Source organism: Stegodyphus dumicola, chromosome 4, assembly GCF_044657685.1.
Source record: "Stegodyphus dumicola isolate Sdum_Otavi_A_Nest chromosome 4, ASM4465768v1".
In the NCBI taxonomy this organism is placed as follows: domain Eukaryota; kingdom Metazoa; phylum Arthropoda; class Arachnida; order Araneae; family Eresidae; genus Stegodyphus; species Stegodyphus dumicola.
This window is the reverse complement of record NC_140771.1, coordinates 52194389-52211935: the sequence shown is the minus strand read 5'-3', so window position 1 is coordinate 52211935 and position 17547 is coordinate 52194389. Positions and strand designations below refer to the sequence as shown.

At 31.2% G+C, this 17547-nt stretch overlaps 1 protein-coding gene across 4 annotated transcripts in view; it reads left to right on the top strand.

The window, feature by feature from the left end:
* PolA2 (DNA polymerase alpha subunit B) overlaps nucleotides 1–17547 on the top strand; it is a 105371-nt gene that overhangs the window by 44080 nt on the left and 43744 nt on the right. For 2 of the 4 annotated variants that reach the window (XM_085814854.1, XM_085814858.1), the window contains 8 exons: nucleotides 1692–1971; nucleotides 4414–4569; nucleotides 4653–4715; nucleotides 5566–5617; nucleotides 7168–7286; nucleotides 8423–8461; nucleotides 9456–9529; nucleotides 11108–11204. In XM_085814854.1, the coding sequence (XP_085670980.1) occupies nucleotides 1692–1971; nucleotides 4414–4569; nucleotides 4653–4715; nucleotides 5566–5617; nucleotides 7168–7286; nucleotides 8423–8461; nucleotides 9456–9529; nucleotides 11108–11204 (880 nt within the window). The remainder of the gene's footprint in view (nucleotides 1–1691; nucleotides 1972–4413; nucleotides 4570–4652; nucleotides 4716–5565; nucleotides 5618–7167; nucleotides 7287–8422; nucleotides 8462–9455; nucleotides 9530–11107; nucleotides 11205–17547) is intronic. The other 2 variants (XM_085814855.1, XM_085814856.1) reach the window with 2 other exon arrangements.

The following is a 17547-nucleotide window of genomic DNA, read 5'->3' as shown; positions in this document are numbered from 1 at the left end:
GTTTTAAAGTTACATTAACTTTTCACCTTTTATTCGAGTTTTGTGATGTCAAAGTTTTCAGCATTCTGTTTTTAGCATTCATATTCACAAGATGTCTTTTTGTACTAATCAGTGATGTTCTGCAATTCTGTAGTTTACTTTTTCTTCCTATCTTCTACTGTTTTCGACATAGGAATTCTCAGGTGGTACCGAACTTTAGTGGATGCCCTGTGTGTATATATATATATATATATATATTATGTCTATGCACTACCTTACATTGAAAATGCACAGCTTTCTAGCAAAGAAAAAGATATATAAAAAGGAACCTGCAGAATGTTCAATTTTCATGCCATTATTTCTGCTAGGGAAATCATCATAGAAAATTTATTCTTGTCTCAGAGGATGCATGTAATAGCAGAGAATGCCAGGCCATCATCAGCAGAGGCAGTTTCAACAGACAGATGATTTTAGGAGGGGCGTGGTAATCAGACACAGAAGGGCAGGTTGGTCCATATGGGAAATTTCAGCTGACACACACCTAGATGCATCCACAGTGCATCGACTGTGTCGACGATGGTTGGAACAAGGAAATGTGGCAAGTTCAAGTGGTGTCGGGGCATCCAGAATGGCATCAGCATTTGTGGGTTGACGCTTCTGCCAACAAGCGGTTATGAACCCGCACGCCACTTCTGACTCCATTCTGCAGCATGTTCAAGATATCCTTTGGATGTTCCCATGTTGACTAGAACCATTTGCTATGGATTGATGGCTTGTGGCCTGCACTCATGGTGTCTGTTAAGAAGACTGCCATTGACCCCACATAATAAATGCCAATATCTGCAATAGTACCAGGCTCAAGCGATGTAGACGACGGAATGTCTCTGAGTTAATGTTGAGACAGGTCCACTTAGGCAGCAATTGTGGAACATCCCATAGCACGACAACACGGCATTATAATTTGGGGTGTAATTACATACAATTCCAAGTCACTTCTAGTTCATATTCAGGACACTGACGGCCCAATGAAATGTGGATGATGTGCCGTGATCGGAGACACTCCTTTGCCTTCAGGGTGTGCCTGGTGCCCTGTATCAGCAAGATAACACCTGACCACACACTGCTCGCCATTAGCCAACATGCTCTACAAGGTGTACAGATGCTTCCGTGGCCACTGTTCTCTCCTGATCTCTCACCAGTCAAACAGATTTGGGATGTGATTGGATGCCACTTGCAGACCCTGCCATTGCAGCATTCAGAAGATGAACTGTGACAAAGGGTTGACAGGGAGTGGAGAGTCATTCCTGAAGACACCATCAGTAATCTCACCTAGAAGTACCTAGATGTTTTGCTTTGTGTATCGCTGTGTAAGATGGTCCTACAACCCACTGAGCTGACGCTGTTCTCGCTCTGTATTATGCATATCATTTTGAAATAAAGATCACTTATTGTTCATTGCTATATCTCTTTGTCTGCCAACTTTCATACTTTTTGGCCATTGCGTCTTAGTGTTGTATTTTCAATGTTCAGTAGTGTATGAATTATGTATACTTGTTGTTAAACAAAATCCAAGTAAATTTTGTATGTTGAATGCTTTCAAGTAATTTTATTACATCAAATCATAATTTATATAAGTTATAGGTTTATACTATTCCTACTTATTTTACTCTGATGAAGTTCTGTGTTTATTTACTAGAAATTTTCTTTAACAGTTTTACACCATCAAGAAAATTTGCATCCAGGACTGGTGCTGGAGAAGTTGTTTGTTCATTTGGTGACACACAAAATGTGGGATGGAAACTTTCAGATGAGTTTTCTTGTTCAATAATTCCTTATAATGAAAAGACTATTCTCCAGGATTCTTACCATTTTATGTGTGAGAAACTTCGAGATCGAGCATCAATACTAAATGACATGATACAAGATGCAGCTCAGTATTTTGAAGGCAAATATGATATTCATGAGTGGGGTCATATTCAGTTGCCTTCTGTGGTAAGCACTTCTAAAACTGTTTTGATACTTTCATATTTTTAATAATACCTTCACCCTCAGCTTCAACATTTGGTAGAAATTCCTTGTTCCCGGCATATTTGTAAGTATACACATATCAATAGCTAACCTACACATATGCATAATACCAATGCATACACATGGGTTTACACTCTGTGTATTTAATGACAATTTCATTGAACAGATCCGCCTGTGAAATTGTAGATATCACACATAAAGATATTTATTTTTCTCATAAAATGTTTTTTTCCTTATAAAAACCTTTTTTGTGTGTGTGTTATCATTATTTTTGGATAGAATAGTGCCTGTGAGCCATAAAGTTGGCCAAGAAAATATTTTTCACTGAATCACAAAGCTGCCAATGAGTTGGCAACTTTTCCTGGGTGTGCAGATAATCAGAAGGTACCCTTTTTTTTTAACTGTCTGAGCGGCACACGTTTTTGGGTCTATCATAAAGGCCTGTACTTTAACAGCATTTATTAGCTAAATTTGTGTAATTTCTTATTTTAGTCTCTTTTTTTTTTCCTAAATTTACATTCATCAAGATGACATTTACATTATTAAAGAAAGTAAGAAAGCAAAATATCTTAAATTATAAGCTCATATGTGCTAAGTAACAAAAAAACTCTTGACCCAATTAAGCCAGTCATGCCACTTAAGCCCTGTTCACATGAGCAGATTCGACCAGCAACAAAAACCGGTTCTTCAACATATCCCATCCTTACGGTGAACAAGCATTAACTATCTCTCAGAATTGGAGGTAGAACTTGGTTGAATGTTCCTACCTCTCCAGAGCTGGGCAAATGGGGAGATTTCCCATACTACATTACGCGATTGCGCCGTTCACTTAATTGTAGCAAACAACATGGCTGACATGCAACTGACTGCTTGCTGGACTGTCAGTGAAACAATCGTTTTGATAGGTATTTGGGGATGCAATATCATCGAAAAAAATTAGATGGAACCCTACGAAATATGGAAATTTGTAAACAAATAACAGACAAAGTTGCCTGGTGTTCCAGAAATACCATTCAAATTAAAACTAAAGACGCGCATATCGCCTTCAACGCGACCAGGGGACTCGATACCTTTTGAATGATTTATTATTATTATTATTATTATTTAAGAACTTTCATCTACTATTCATGAATATTACTAAATTGTTTTTTGTAAGACAAAATGATTTTAAGCTAAAAAAAAAAAATTTTTTTTTAATATCTTTCTTCTACAATTTTCAATGTTTTTCCTCCAGTTTTTCTTATTTTATTTATTATAGTGTTCTCAATAACCTTAAGGATCAATTTTGCAATTAATGAATTAGTTTTTGAGAAAAATTAAAAACATGTTTTTATGTAAAAACTTTGAAACAAGTATGATCTCAATCACATTTTCACTTCAAATAATTTTTTCTTTTCAGAAATTTGCAAAACCGATTCTTGTATTTATAAAGTGTATAATTTTAGATAAGCAGTAAAAATATTAAATAATTTAGTCCATATCAATATGAGTTTTAGGACCTTAAGTAAAAGGATTTATCAAAAAAGTGCAAACTAAAAAAACGCAGTTTAAAGAATATAAACTGTCTAAATGGTCATAAAATCATTTTAAATTTCTTAAAAATTTTATTATTGAATTCCAATGCATATATATATAAAATAAAGCCTAGTGCTATTCAATTGGTTAATATAAATATAAATTACAAGCTTTTATTTAAAATCTTTGTAAAACACATTCAAAATAGTTTTCATATATGAATTAATTATAATAATATATTTTCTAAAACATTTATAATCAATATTAATAATACTAATTTGTTGTTTTATTCATTTTTAAAAAAACAAAGTTTGAAATTTTAACAGCCACAAAACATTTTATTTAAAACCGTTCAGCTGCATAGGTGATTTCTCTTTCTTCTTTTAACCATTTCATCTTGTACATAAACTGCATTTTAAATTAATTTAGGTGCATTTTCGTTAATTAAAGAGTTAATGTTGCTCCGAAGGGGTTCTATAGCAATAGTAAATAATGTCAAAAAAAGATGTAAGCAAACATTAGAAATCCGCCAATCCGTTTGTTCGTTTTGCGTTCGTGACATCATTGCTAGCATTGGCTTGTGGGTTAAGGGATGGAAGACAATGTGCATCTGAACTGGTCCTGAGGGCGAAACTGTTTTATATTTCCGTTTCTCCCTAGTAAAAACAGTAGCTGCGTGAAAGAGCGTTGCATGTGAACGGGGCTTTAGAGGCTTAAAGCAATATTTGGGGGAAAAGCAAAATATTCTTATAATTTTTTGTAAATATAATCTGATGATTTTAATGAAATGATTTTCTATTGTTTTATTGCTTGAATGGAAGTTGTTTTGCATGTAAATTTTTATTCTGAATAATTGTTAATTTTTCTTCTGAAAAATTATTATTGTTTAAGGAAACTGTTTCTGTAATTGGCCGCATTTGTTCAGATGGTAGTGGTAGACTGACTGCATCCTCTTTGCTACTTGAAGGTTCTCAAGAAATGTGCTCAGGTGCAATTATGCCATTAGATGTTAGTCGTTTGGAGAGTTTTTCTTTATTTCCTGGACAAGTTTGTATCCATTTGTGTAATTTATATTTAAGCTACTATTTTGAATAGGTTTACAAATTTAAATTGTTTTCTTTTTAAAATAGATTATTGCTGGAACAGGAATAAACAGCTTAGGGAAAAAAATCATTTTAAATAATATATATGAGGTGAGCATTCAAACTTTCAGCTTTTTACATAAATAATAGTTTCCTTGTAGTTTTCTAAATTAAGACATTAAATAAAAAATTTTACCATTTTTAAATGTGTATTTGAATTTTTACATGATCTTTCCCATAAATATAATGCTAGGTTTTTTTAATGCAATTATTAGATATTCATTCATTCATTCGTAAAAGTTTATTTCATGTCTGTAAATAAATACTTTATACAGGAAATAAATTTTGCATTTATTTAAATATGATATGGCATATATTTATGTTTGAAGAGTCGCCATGTAAAATATTGTGATCTCGTCATTTCTCAACAAAGTTAATCGTTGATTGAAAACCAACCCTGTTTAATATATCATGCACAGAAGCTGTTCTTTCAAGAACGATATTTTATATACCACAAACAATTCTTTCAGTTATGAATTATGCAATCAGTTTTTGATTTATTAAATGGTAAGAAAAATGCAGTTGTATTCTTTCAATTAAAAGACATTTTACCTTGTGGAGGAATATGTGAAAATAGTTATCAACAATATGAGATTCAGAGATGAAAGCATTTGGTAATATAACATTAAAATTTGCAGGCAGAAGAATGGCATCCAAGTGAGAAACAATATGCAAGAAATAAATATAAGTGTGATTTCATTATATTTTATTTTTTCCATAATGTTTGTTATTTCTGGATATTTTTTGCTTGTTGCCTTCTTTAGATGGTTCATCTTATGTGTGTGAATTCTCTATAAAATAAGTGTCCTGAGGAAATTTTTTATTTTGGAACTGTGTGGGAGGAGGAAAAAATTGAATGTATTTTCAGTGTTTTAAATAGTAATCTTTCATCCCAATATAGGGTGTTTTCCCATTACCATCCCCTGAGGCTCCTGATTTAGCCAATTGTTTTGGTAAGATGTTTATTTATTTTATTTTAACAGTACAGCCAATTTGTTAGATTGCTTTATTAGTGCCTTACATTTTCTTGAATTCTTTAGCTGTAATAAGCTGAATCAACAATAAATATATCATGCTGTTCAAAAAGTATCAAACTTAATTTTTTTTAATATTTTTCCCCGCATAAACCAATGAAGAGTGGGAGATTTTCTTCTGTGTAAGATGGTAAAGGGCACACATGCACATTCATGAATTTTTTTCCTCTTGCAAAATGCGTCAGTTGCTGGCGGTCAGCCAACAAGTGAATATGTGTAGTGAGCATTCATCAGAATTCAGTGTTTGTGCAATGGTTCAAAAAATTACTAAAAATTGAGCAGTGATACTGCATCAAATTTTGTCAGAAACTTAGCGATACCAAGCAGAAACCATTCGCGAAATTCAACAGGCTTTCGGAGACGATTCCATGAGCACTTCTCGTATCGAGAAGTGATATAATTGTTTCAAAGATGACTGCACATCAGTGGAGAGTGAACCATGTTTGGGTAAGCCCTCAACAAGCCGGAATGACAATGTCGTTGTGCAAGTGCTTATTCTAGTCTTGCAGGATCGCCATATCACAGTCCAAGAAATTGCCAACACGACAAAAGTAAGCTTTAGATCAATACATTCAATTTTGCATGAGGAGAGTGTCTGCAAAATTTATACTGAATAGCTTCAATATAAATTTAATATAGCTTCAGTATAAATTTAATATAGCTTCAGTATAAATTTAATAATAATGGAGTAGAAGCAATGGCATCTGGACATTGCACAGCATATGCTGTTTAAGTTTCTGAACACTGGGGTCACAGTCAAAATCAAGGTGTAGTCATCACTGTGGCAACCTCCATCATCCTCCACCAAAGACAAAAAAAGCATGGCAGGTCCACAGCAAAGTCCTGTTAACCATCTTGTGTAATTCCCGTGATGTTGTTTATCATGGATATGCCCCCAAGGCCAAACCATCGCAAAGGAGTACTACCAGGCAGTCCTTCGTAATGCTGTGGGGCACCAATGACTGAATCTGTGTGCAGCAAAAACTTAGCAGCTCCATCATGGTAATGCACCCGCCCATTCTATGCATCTGATTCGGGCTTTCCTGGACAAACACAACATTACTGTGGTTCGTCAGACTTCCTACTCACCGACATGGCTGTGTGTGATTTTTGACTGTTTCTCAAGCTGAAAATGCAACTAAAAGGGACCCAATGTGAGTCGAGAGAAGACATCATCTAAAATGTGATAGAATGTTTGCTCACCATTCCAAAAACTGTATCTCAGCGGTGTGTTTCAACAATGGCAGGAGCCCTGGGAGAAGTGTATCCATTACCAAGGAAGCCTACTTACTTTAAAGGGAATTAGTCTTTCAGGTTTTCCATATCAATAAATGTATTTTTTCGATACTTTTTGAACAGGTGGTATGCTATTATTTCAGTTTAACAAACATTTCCCCTTTTAATGTGTGGGTTTTTTATGTGAAAGTTTCATGCAAACTCAAGGATTATCAATTTAATATATTTTTTAGATTCCCTCAATGTTGTTGTAGCTGCTGGACCTTTTGCTACTTCTGATTCTTTGTCTTATGAGCCTTTAAATGACCTCATGAAATATGTCAGAGCAAATTTGCCACATGTTGTGATTTTAGTATGTATTTAGCATTTTATTCTATAATTTTTTTTACAAATGTCATATTTTAAAAAAAAAAAAAAAATTCATTTTTTTATGAAAAATTGCTTGATGAAGCTTTTCACAATTACTGTCCGTTATTACAAAATAGATTGTATTCAAAATAAATGGGAAAACATAAACTGTGAAAAACTGTATATTAGCATTGGTGCAGAATTGAAAACATCTAAGTAAAATTTAAGTTATAAATAGAAAAGTTGAAATTTTTGTGTGTGTGCTTTCTGATTATTCACACCCTTAAAAAAAAAAAAAAAAAAAAAAAAAAAAAAAGAAAGAAAAAGAAAAAAGAAAGAAAGAAAAGAAAGACGATTGATAATTCACCATGTGGCAAAAAAATAGTTATCTGACAACTCAAATACCAACAACTGGCAACTTAAATGCTTACAAAAAGTGTCTAATTACTCAAGTAATTGTGTAGCATCCTTGCTTTCACTTCTTAAGACATTTTTATCAGTATGACCGCAGATTATGGCCCATGCTTTAGGAATTTCGGTGTTACCTTAATGGTAGAATACATACTGCAGCTTTCATAATTTTCGGCCCATTTGGGGCATAGCTTTCTGCATGCATAGAGTGTTGAGGTCTAGTTTCTGCATTTGTGTGATTTGTTTTAGCAAAAGCAAATTGCTTTGTACATTGAGTGAATAACAGTGCAAAAAACTGAGAAATGTGCATCTTACATGCAAAAAGAAAAATTTCAAAAAATAATGTGGCACTGGATCATGTTTGAAACAGATATAAAGATACCTAAATAAACATTTCTAAAATTGCCAATGAGCTTGTGACTTTTCAGTACGGAGCAGATAATCAGTCCCCCACCCTAGTTAAAAGTCAGGCGTGAAATCTGATGACCTTTCTTACCAATTAGGAATATTCAGAATATATTTCGCATTTCATCATTTTGCATGTTTAAGAAAACAATATCATTTCAAGGATTTAGTTTTTTATTATTTCACTTTCTTCTAATTATGCATGTGATGAATCATGTACCTCAGTGCAAATTTTAGTAATTATTTTTTTTTAGATATTGAATATGTATTTCACTTCAGTTTGGCTTTAAGAAATGGTAATTTTTGTCATATTTCCAAATTTAGATTGGCCCCCTAGTGGATATAAACAATGATCTGATTGAGGTAATTTTAATTTCATTTTTTCATTAAAATATGTCAATCATTTCTAATTTTAAATTAAAAGAACATGATTAGTAATTTGTTATACTAATCTATGTGGTGCTTAATGTTAACCCAAGTTAAAAGTAAATATCTCCCATGGCATTTTAGTAACCCTTCTCTACTGTTGTATCCAATATTCTTTCCATCAGATAATAAATTTATTAAACTGTTTGCCATGCCATGTGTAATTATCTCCTATCTGCCTATTCTTTTTTCTGTTATTAAAAGAAAAAGTGGTGACAGATATCACTGATAGTTCATTATTTCAGTGTGATTTTTATAATTTGTACCTTTGCATGTGAAAGAAAAAATATAAGTTTTATGAGCATTTTATTTGATGTACTTTTATCTTTAGTACAGTATGCATTTCTTTTGAATTCAAGTTTTCTGAATTACTTAACTTTTTATTTCCACCTTTGATATTTACTTTTGATGTTTTATTTCTTAGCAAAAAAATTGTTACAAGAAAATTTAAGTTGGGATAACTTGTTAATACCATTCGTTTTATGAAGACATGTATAACTGCCAATGTGAAAATGCCAATCTAAGTTTGCTCTTTTTGCCTAGTTTTAAATTTTATATTGCTCATTACTTAAAATTAAATCTATACTATTTTAATCAGGCAGTGTTGAAAAAAATTGGAATTTTGGTGTTCCATTAACAAGTCTGCAGTCAAAATGTGTATAAACTTGTTTCCCTCTCATATGAACCTTACTTCTGTGAAGACATATTAGTTAATATGTGAAAAATTATGGTTTGGGCTATCTCTCAAACAAGCTTGAGAGAATAGTAATTTTTAGATTTAATTACTGTTGTTTGCAGTTATTATTGAACATAATGCTGCCTTTCAAAAATTGCTTAATAATAAAATAAAATAAAAAGTAATTTCCTTATTTTAGAGAAATGCAAGCAATGATAGAAGAAATGAAAGCTTAAGTATTTAATCTCTTTTCAGAAAGGAGATCTAAATGAAACCTATGATGAACTATTTCAGAATTTAATAGCTGAAATCTTAAAGCACATTGAATCGTAAGTATATTTTGGTCCTTTCAAATTCACTTACTTTTATACTCGCTTTATTATTTGCTATTGTCATTCAGTATTAAATAAAAATTCAATTAAAAAAGTTTTTTGGAGGGGTGTTTAATTAAAAAAAACATTAATCTTAACTTAAATGCCATCATGTATTTAGTATTATGCTTCTGTATCTTCAGTTTCATTTATTCAAGATTTACAGCAGGATGGGGGGATGAAAACCATCATTGTTATTTATGTGCATACTAAATGGCAGTTGTCAAATACTGATTCATAGCTGCTCAAGCATGTCCAATAATCAGGTCACTTCATATTTAGGTTTCCTCGTCCATATCCTGCTCAATTTAAAGAGCATTGGATTTTGGTGTTTAGAGTGAACTTGACTTTGTTTTCAAAAACCACGTTTCTCCATTAAAATTTGCATTACTCTGCCTGCATTTTCCTTCTTTTTATTAGTTCTGCTTTAACTTTTCCAGCGTTTTGGGAAAAGAATCATATTTATTTATGCCATCATTTGCATTAATATATTACACTGTCCACTACAGAAAAACACATTTCTTCTGCTGTCATTGGTGAATTAGGCTAATATGACAAAATCTTTTATTTTTATGCACTCAAAAGAGATACTGTAGTATACGATATAGTAATGTAGCATACAATATGATTTTAATATTAAATAGTGATATATTTGCTTAAACTTGGCCATATTTAATTACATTATTTTATGTATTATACAATGTTTGCTATCATTTGCAGTAGGTTCTACAACTGATACATAGGCATTACTGCATTTTTTTTTTTTTTTTTTTATTATTATGTGTCTAAACAGTCGAAACTCAAAGAATCAAACTTGAGCTCTTTCTTTTAGTCTTAAATATAATCTTAATGTTACATTTCTTTCTTTTAGTCTTAAATATAATCTTAATGTTACATTTATTTCTTTTAGTCTTAAATATAATCTGAATGTTACATTTCTTTCTTTTAGTCTTAAATATAATCTTAATGTTACATTTCTTTCTTTTAGTTTCAAATATAATCTTAATGTTACATTTCTTTCTTTTAGTCTTAAATATAATCTTAATGTTACATTTCTTTCTTTTAGTCTTAAATATAATCTTAATGTTACATTTCTTTCTTTTAGTCTTAAATATAATCTTAATGTTACATTTCTTTCTTTTAGTCTTAAATATAATCTTAATGTTACATTTTTATCCTCTAAAAATAATTGGATTCTATCATAAAATATCAACTAATAATAACCAAATATTTCAGGGCTTTGCACTTAACCACTTCCATCTTAAAATTTGTAAACTTCATCTTGCAAATGAAAATCTTAACTGATGAACTGTGATTCTTTAATTCCCCCCCACACACACACACACTATTTGGAGGAGAACAGATTACCTCCTAAAAAAGAAATTAACTCTTTATGACAAAATAATTCTTTAAAAAAATATAAGAAATTATCAGTTTACCAAACATTATTTTATTAGGTCAAAAAATCTATTTATATATCTTCAGACTTTTAAAAGTACAGTTCTAATTATTATCTGTTTATTTTTTCTCTCATAGCTCAAGTACAAAAGTTGTTCTTGTGCCCTCCATTAAGGACGCCCATCATGATTTTGTGTACCCAACACCACCATATAAAACAAAGATGTTAACTAAGGTAATTTTTTTCCTATAATTAAAAAAAAATTGGGGGGAATCGGTAAGATGAGCAATTGAAAACCACTTCCACTTCTTAGTTGTATGAGTTGGGCTGATTTCAAATTTCTTATCTTTTATTACACAAGAGAAGAAGAAAATCCACCAGAATCTGAAATCCCTTATGGCTTCTCAACAGTGAAATGCAACTGGCATTTTGGCCAATATTTCTGCATAGGGTGACAGGCTTTCTTATCTACTATTGAGACAGACTACCATATTCTGTTTGCTGTTGATTTTATAACCATTGCCACATGAATATATTGCAAAATTAATAAGTTTGTGCTCATTACTTAAAATTAAATCTATACTGTTTTAATCAGGCAGTGTTGAAAAAAAAATTGGAATTGGTGTTCCAGTAACAAAAACTAAACTCAGTGGCGTAACAGCCTTAGTGGACCAAGCCAAGGCCTGCAGTGCCCGAAATCTGCTTTCTTGACTGGGGTGCATAAGCATATGCCCTGAACAAGTGGTCAGCTTGGTCGCAGGACCCCCAGTGTTTAGTCTCCAAGCAAACTTGGTACTCATTTTATTGACCCAAGTGATGGAAATCAACGGATGAAAGGCTGAGTCTCCCTTGACCAGCCCGTGAATCGAACCCCGGACCTGTGGTGCTGCTTCGTGATGCGCTAGCCACTGCGCCACCGGGCCTGTTCTATTCACAAGTCTGCAGCCAAAATGTGTACAAACTCGTCAGTGACTGAACTGCACTAAACATTGTAATTTGTCATGTTTTGATCTAGACACATTTTTGTGCAAAATTTTAATCCAGAAACTGAGCTGAATATTACAATTTGAAAATTTCCAAATGCCAAAGAATCTGGCAATAAATACTTTCAAGCAACAGGAATTGTCTATGGTAAGATTTTGTACAAATAACTATTAGATGAAGTTTTTTTTAATGCTGCAGCCAACATTGTGCCAGGAGAGAAATCCAAATTGATTAAATGAAATTGATCACTTCCCCAAACTGTATTTTTCTCAATTATGCATGCATGATTATATTTTTGAATGATGCCTCAGTCTATTACTAGGACTGCTATTATTATTTCAGGATTCATACCAAAATTTATGTTTACACAGGGTTCGTACGGTCCTTAAGAGTCCTTAAAAGTCCTTAGATTTTTTTGGAATTGATTTTTGGTCCTTAAAAGTCCTTAATTTTAACCAAAATCAGCAGAAGGTCCTTAATTTTAATCATCTGAAATTTCTGTCTGTTTTTACGACTGCCATTTTGAGTGTTAATTAGCATTTTGGAGGAATATTTTTGGCGATTCACTGATGTATATGGTTATCTTTTGAATGGGTTCATGGGTTATAATTTGTTTCTATTTGTAATATAAATGATGGGATACTTGAGTTTCTAAGCAAGAGTGAAATATAAGCATTTCGAAATTAATTTTTTCTAATAAAGAGCTCTTAAACAACTTTTAGCTTTGGGAATGTGAATTCTTTTATCAAACGGTTCTAAATTTGGCGACTTATCAACATTTGGACGAAATTCCGAGATCTGAGAATTTTTTGACGATTTTTTTAAAACATCGTAACATTGATAAATTTCATTAAAATAATGGTAATATATTGAAATTATATTAAAAGAATAACATTAAACTAAAACATTTTTATTTTTCACTGTCATATTATGAAGTTTCATTTTGGCAATTTATTATACAGTATTTTGAATCTGAAAAATAAACAAAGTACAATATACGAAACAGCTCTTAGCAAAATCAAAATTAGCTATGTAATTAATTAAAAATGTATTCTTTTTAATTTTGTCATAGTAAGAGTTTTTCCCCGTGTAATTGTCTCGGAATATTCAAAATTCTCAAAATATGCATCAATTTTCTCTATAAAATTAATTTTACACTTTTCCCCTCCCCCCCCTTTTTTTTCCAAAATATTTCTGGCTTTTTGCTGTTACAGAATTGGCAGCGATAATTTTTCTGTAGGATTTTAGACATTGCAGATGGAAAAGTTTAGAATTATTTGAAAGCAAGTTTTATAGACACACGATTCTAGAAGATTCGAGAACTATGTGACAAAATGAAAAATGCCTCCATGTTATCAACACATAATGGATGCATTTTACAGAAAGTTTGCATTGAATTTCTTACTTTTTGGAGAGCGTCTGGAACAACAATGGAAACATAATATTTGAATGTTTTATTTCTGATACTAGAATCATTTTCTTAACATGTTTATCTTCCCTTTATTTTCTCTACTTTTCACTAGACACAAGCATAGAAAGTATAAAAAAAACTTCTAATCTTGTCATATGGGCAGGCATTATAGAAAGGGATTTTTTTATTAATAAAGAAATTGAAAACTTACAATTTAAAAGATTCATCTAATATGTCTTAATGCATCATACACAGAGCTGGCACTATGCATTTTCCCACATGATGCAATCTCTGTGGATCCTAAATTCTGCTGCCTAGTGCCTTTCGAAATTTTGCTTCCAATCCCTTCTCTAAAATTCTAAAAGTTTTGTCATTTCTAGATTTTGTTGTTCAGTGTGTTACTAAATTCTAAAAATTCTGCCACACCAGCTCTGTAACCGGCTTTTACGATATTTATTTCATATTTCTTCTGAATGTTCATATTACTAAAGAAATAAAATTAGCCACTTTTTCTATATATTCTAAATGCATTTAGTGATTTCTTTAGAATAAAAGAAATCCTTATTTAATTTCAAAAATTCTAAAATGAAAAGGAAACATATTGAAGAAAGAAACTGAATACATAAAGAAAATTATTCTTCAAAGATATGTGCAGTTATTATTATGTAAATTACCCAATTGTTCATGATTTCAGCCTTTATTATGATTTCCCATTTCTGTTTCCTCATATGGTAGAGTTACTGAGCTAGATTAAATTAAAATTAAATTATATAATCTTTGACCACTAGTCCACATTTTAGTTTGAATTTGATTGTTCTTGTTTAATTACGTCACTGTGAGCTGTAATTAATTTTGTTAGCATCAGAACAAGCCTTTATATTCTAAGTTCCTTTTAAATAAGAGACTTATTTAAATCTTTGTCTTTTAGACATAGCGATAATTTGCTTCACATATGTCGGGGGTTTTGGACTTTTACTCTATCAAGTAAACCCTCATAGGTACATTGTGGAGAGTTTGACATGTTAGGACATAAATCACACAGAAACTAGCTACAGCATTGGTTTGCATATTGAGACAAATCTCTAATTGTTAGAAAAGCTGCTTAAAGAGAATGAAATCGATATAAACTGGCCAAAATGTCTGGGAAGGCTTCAAATTAAAATGACGGATAAATATTTTGTTGACTGTTTTTGTTACAAAACATAAATGTTTTGTAAAAGGTACTTATATTAAAATTGATTTTAAATGTAAGTTCTTAAAAGTACTCAATCAATATCATAAATTACATATATTTTAAACTGTGAAATCTTATTAGATTTTGATTTTAATAGGACAAATATTGTTAAAACATAAAATTTAATAGTGGCTATGTAAATCCATAATGACTAAGATTATCTTAACTACCTAATTTCATTACTTATAACTAAGTGCTAACCCTTAAAAATTATCTACATATTAAAGCGAGTTATTGCCTTTCATTAATATTCACTGTGGTCATAAAATAAAACACAAAAATGTAAAATTCAAGTAAAACTTATTCTTTGCATCTATCGATACTTCAAATAATACAAAACAATTTATCACCTCTGGAGCTTTAATGGCTTATTGCAACTTTAAAGTATATTAACTGTTAATTTAGAAGTCAAACAACAAAAATCAGCTTTATATTTTCAATTTTTGTTGTTTGACTCCTAAATTAGTATTTGTTCGCTATGTTATTATATCTTAACTATATTAACTGGGTTACAACCCCTGGAACTCTACACGAAGCTAGGACACTAACTGCATCAAACAGAGCCTGACTAACTTTCAACACTTGCCAACCATGCCTACATCAGGCCTTTCAGGTTTGTTCTAATCAGCAGGTCTCTCTCTGTAGACAAGCAGCAACGGTAACAACATTCAGTCTTTTTTTATGAATCATGCTGATTATGATCTTACTTCTCATTTTAACCTATCCCATTTGACATAAAATCTACCTGCTATTTACTAAACCTCTAGATTGAGCAAGTATGTGACAAAATGAGACACAAAAAAATCAACATGAAGCTAACTGTTAGTAAAACGCAAATGTCTTTTGTCTTCTTTCAAATATGTCCAACTATTGTATGTGTAAAATGTTTAATGCTACTTAATAAGTTGCATAAAGTTTATTTTATTCTCAAACTTATTAACGATTATGCTAATTAATTCATGTTTAGTAATAATGCATACTACTTAGGGATCGAGTTTATTTTTAGGATGGTGTTACAAAAGCTAAATTCAGGCATAGTTAATATTTTTAATTGAATTTATTCAGTTCCCATTTGCTCATAGGTCCTTAATTTTTTGCATTAATGGTCCTTAAAAGTCCTTAATTTCCGTGTGCAGAAATGTGTACGAACCCTGTTACAGACAACTGTTCTTTTAACTTCTATTACAATTAAAAATAGTATTTTTTCATCGTGTAAGAATTACAAGTGCTAAATAAACTGATGACTTTCCTGCTAGTAATAGTGTAAAAAGAAATTTAATACAGTAAAACTATATAATTGAAAGGAAACAATGACTCAGACTAGAACATGTTAAAATTTTAAACTACTGTTCACAAACATTCAAAAAATGTTTAAAGTAATTTTTATGTGCATTTCATCCTAATTTTTTACATAAATTTGCATTTAATATGTATTTCTTTATAAAAACAGGGTTTGTACGGTCCTTAAGAGTCCTTAAGTTTTTTGGAATCGATTTTTGGTCCTTAAAATTTCTTTCTGTTTTTACGACTGCCATTTTGGGTGTGAATTAGCATTTTGCAGGAATATTTTTGGCGATTCACTGACAAATATGGCTATTTTTTGAATGGGTTCACGAGTTATAATTCGTTCCTATTCGTAATATAAATAATAGTGGGATACTCGAATTTCTGAGCAAGAAGTGAAACATAAGCATGTCAAAAATTATTTCATTTTTTGTAATGAAGAACTCTCAAACAACTTTCTGCTTTTGAGGATGTAAGTTATTTTATTAAACGGTTCTAAACTTGGCGATTATCAACATTTTGGCGATTTTAAGATCTGTTTCTATAGAAAATTTTTAATTCCAAGATCTGGGAATTTTTTGACGATTTTTTAGAACATTCTAACATTGATAAATCTCATTGAAATAATGGTAATATATTGGAATTATATTTAGGAAGTGACATTAAAATAAAGCATTTTTTTTCACTGTCATATTATAAAGTTCCATTTTGGCCACATATTATACAATTTTTTTAATCTGAAAAATAAGCGAGGAATAATGCTATAAAGCACGAAGTTTACAAAACAGTTTTTAGCAAAAGCAAAATAGCTATGTAATTAATTAAAAATGTCTTTTTAATTTTTTCATGATAAGAATTTTTCCCATTTCTCAGATTGATCAGAATTTTCACAATATGCATCAGTTTTCTCTATAAAATTAACTTCACACTTTTTTCCTCCGATTTTTTCTAAAAACATTTCTGGACTTTTGCTGTTACAGAATTAGTAGGGATAAATTTTTTTAGGATTTGAGACAGTGAAGCTTGGAAAGTTTAAAGATTTCAAGACAAATTTATAGACCCACGATTATAAAAGATTCCAGAAAAATGTGATAAAATTAAAAATGTCTCCATGGTAGTAACACGCAGTTTCTTACATTCTGGAGAACATCTGGAAGAACAATGAAAACATAATAGTTGAATGTTTTACTTCTGATTCTAAAATCGCTTTCTTAACATATTTATCTTCCCTTTATTTTCTCTACTTTTCACTACATAAAAGCATGGAAAATAGGAAAAGTACTTCTAATCTTATCATATATACAGGCATTTTACAAAGCAATTTTTAATTAATAAAAAAATTGAAAACTGTCAATTCAAAAGAATCATCTAATACGTCTTAATGCATCATACACAGAGCTGGCGCTAGGCATTTTGCGACCTGATGCAGTCTCTCTGGATCCTAAATTCTGATGCCTGGTGCCTTTCTAAATTTTGCTTTCAATGCCTGCTCTAAATTCTAAAAGTTTTGCCATTTCTAGATTTTTTTTGCTCGGTGTGTCCCTAAGTTCTAAAAATTATGCCACACCAGCTCTGTGATTAGACCTTACCATATGTATTTCATATTTCTTCTGAATGCTCGTATTACTAAAGAAATAAAATTAGCAGCTTTTTCCATACATTCT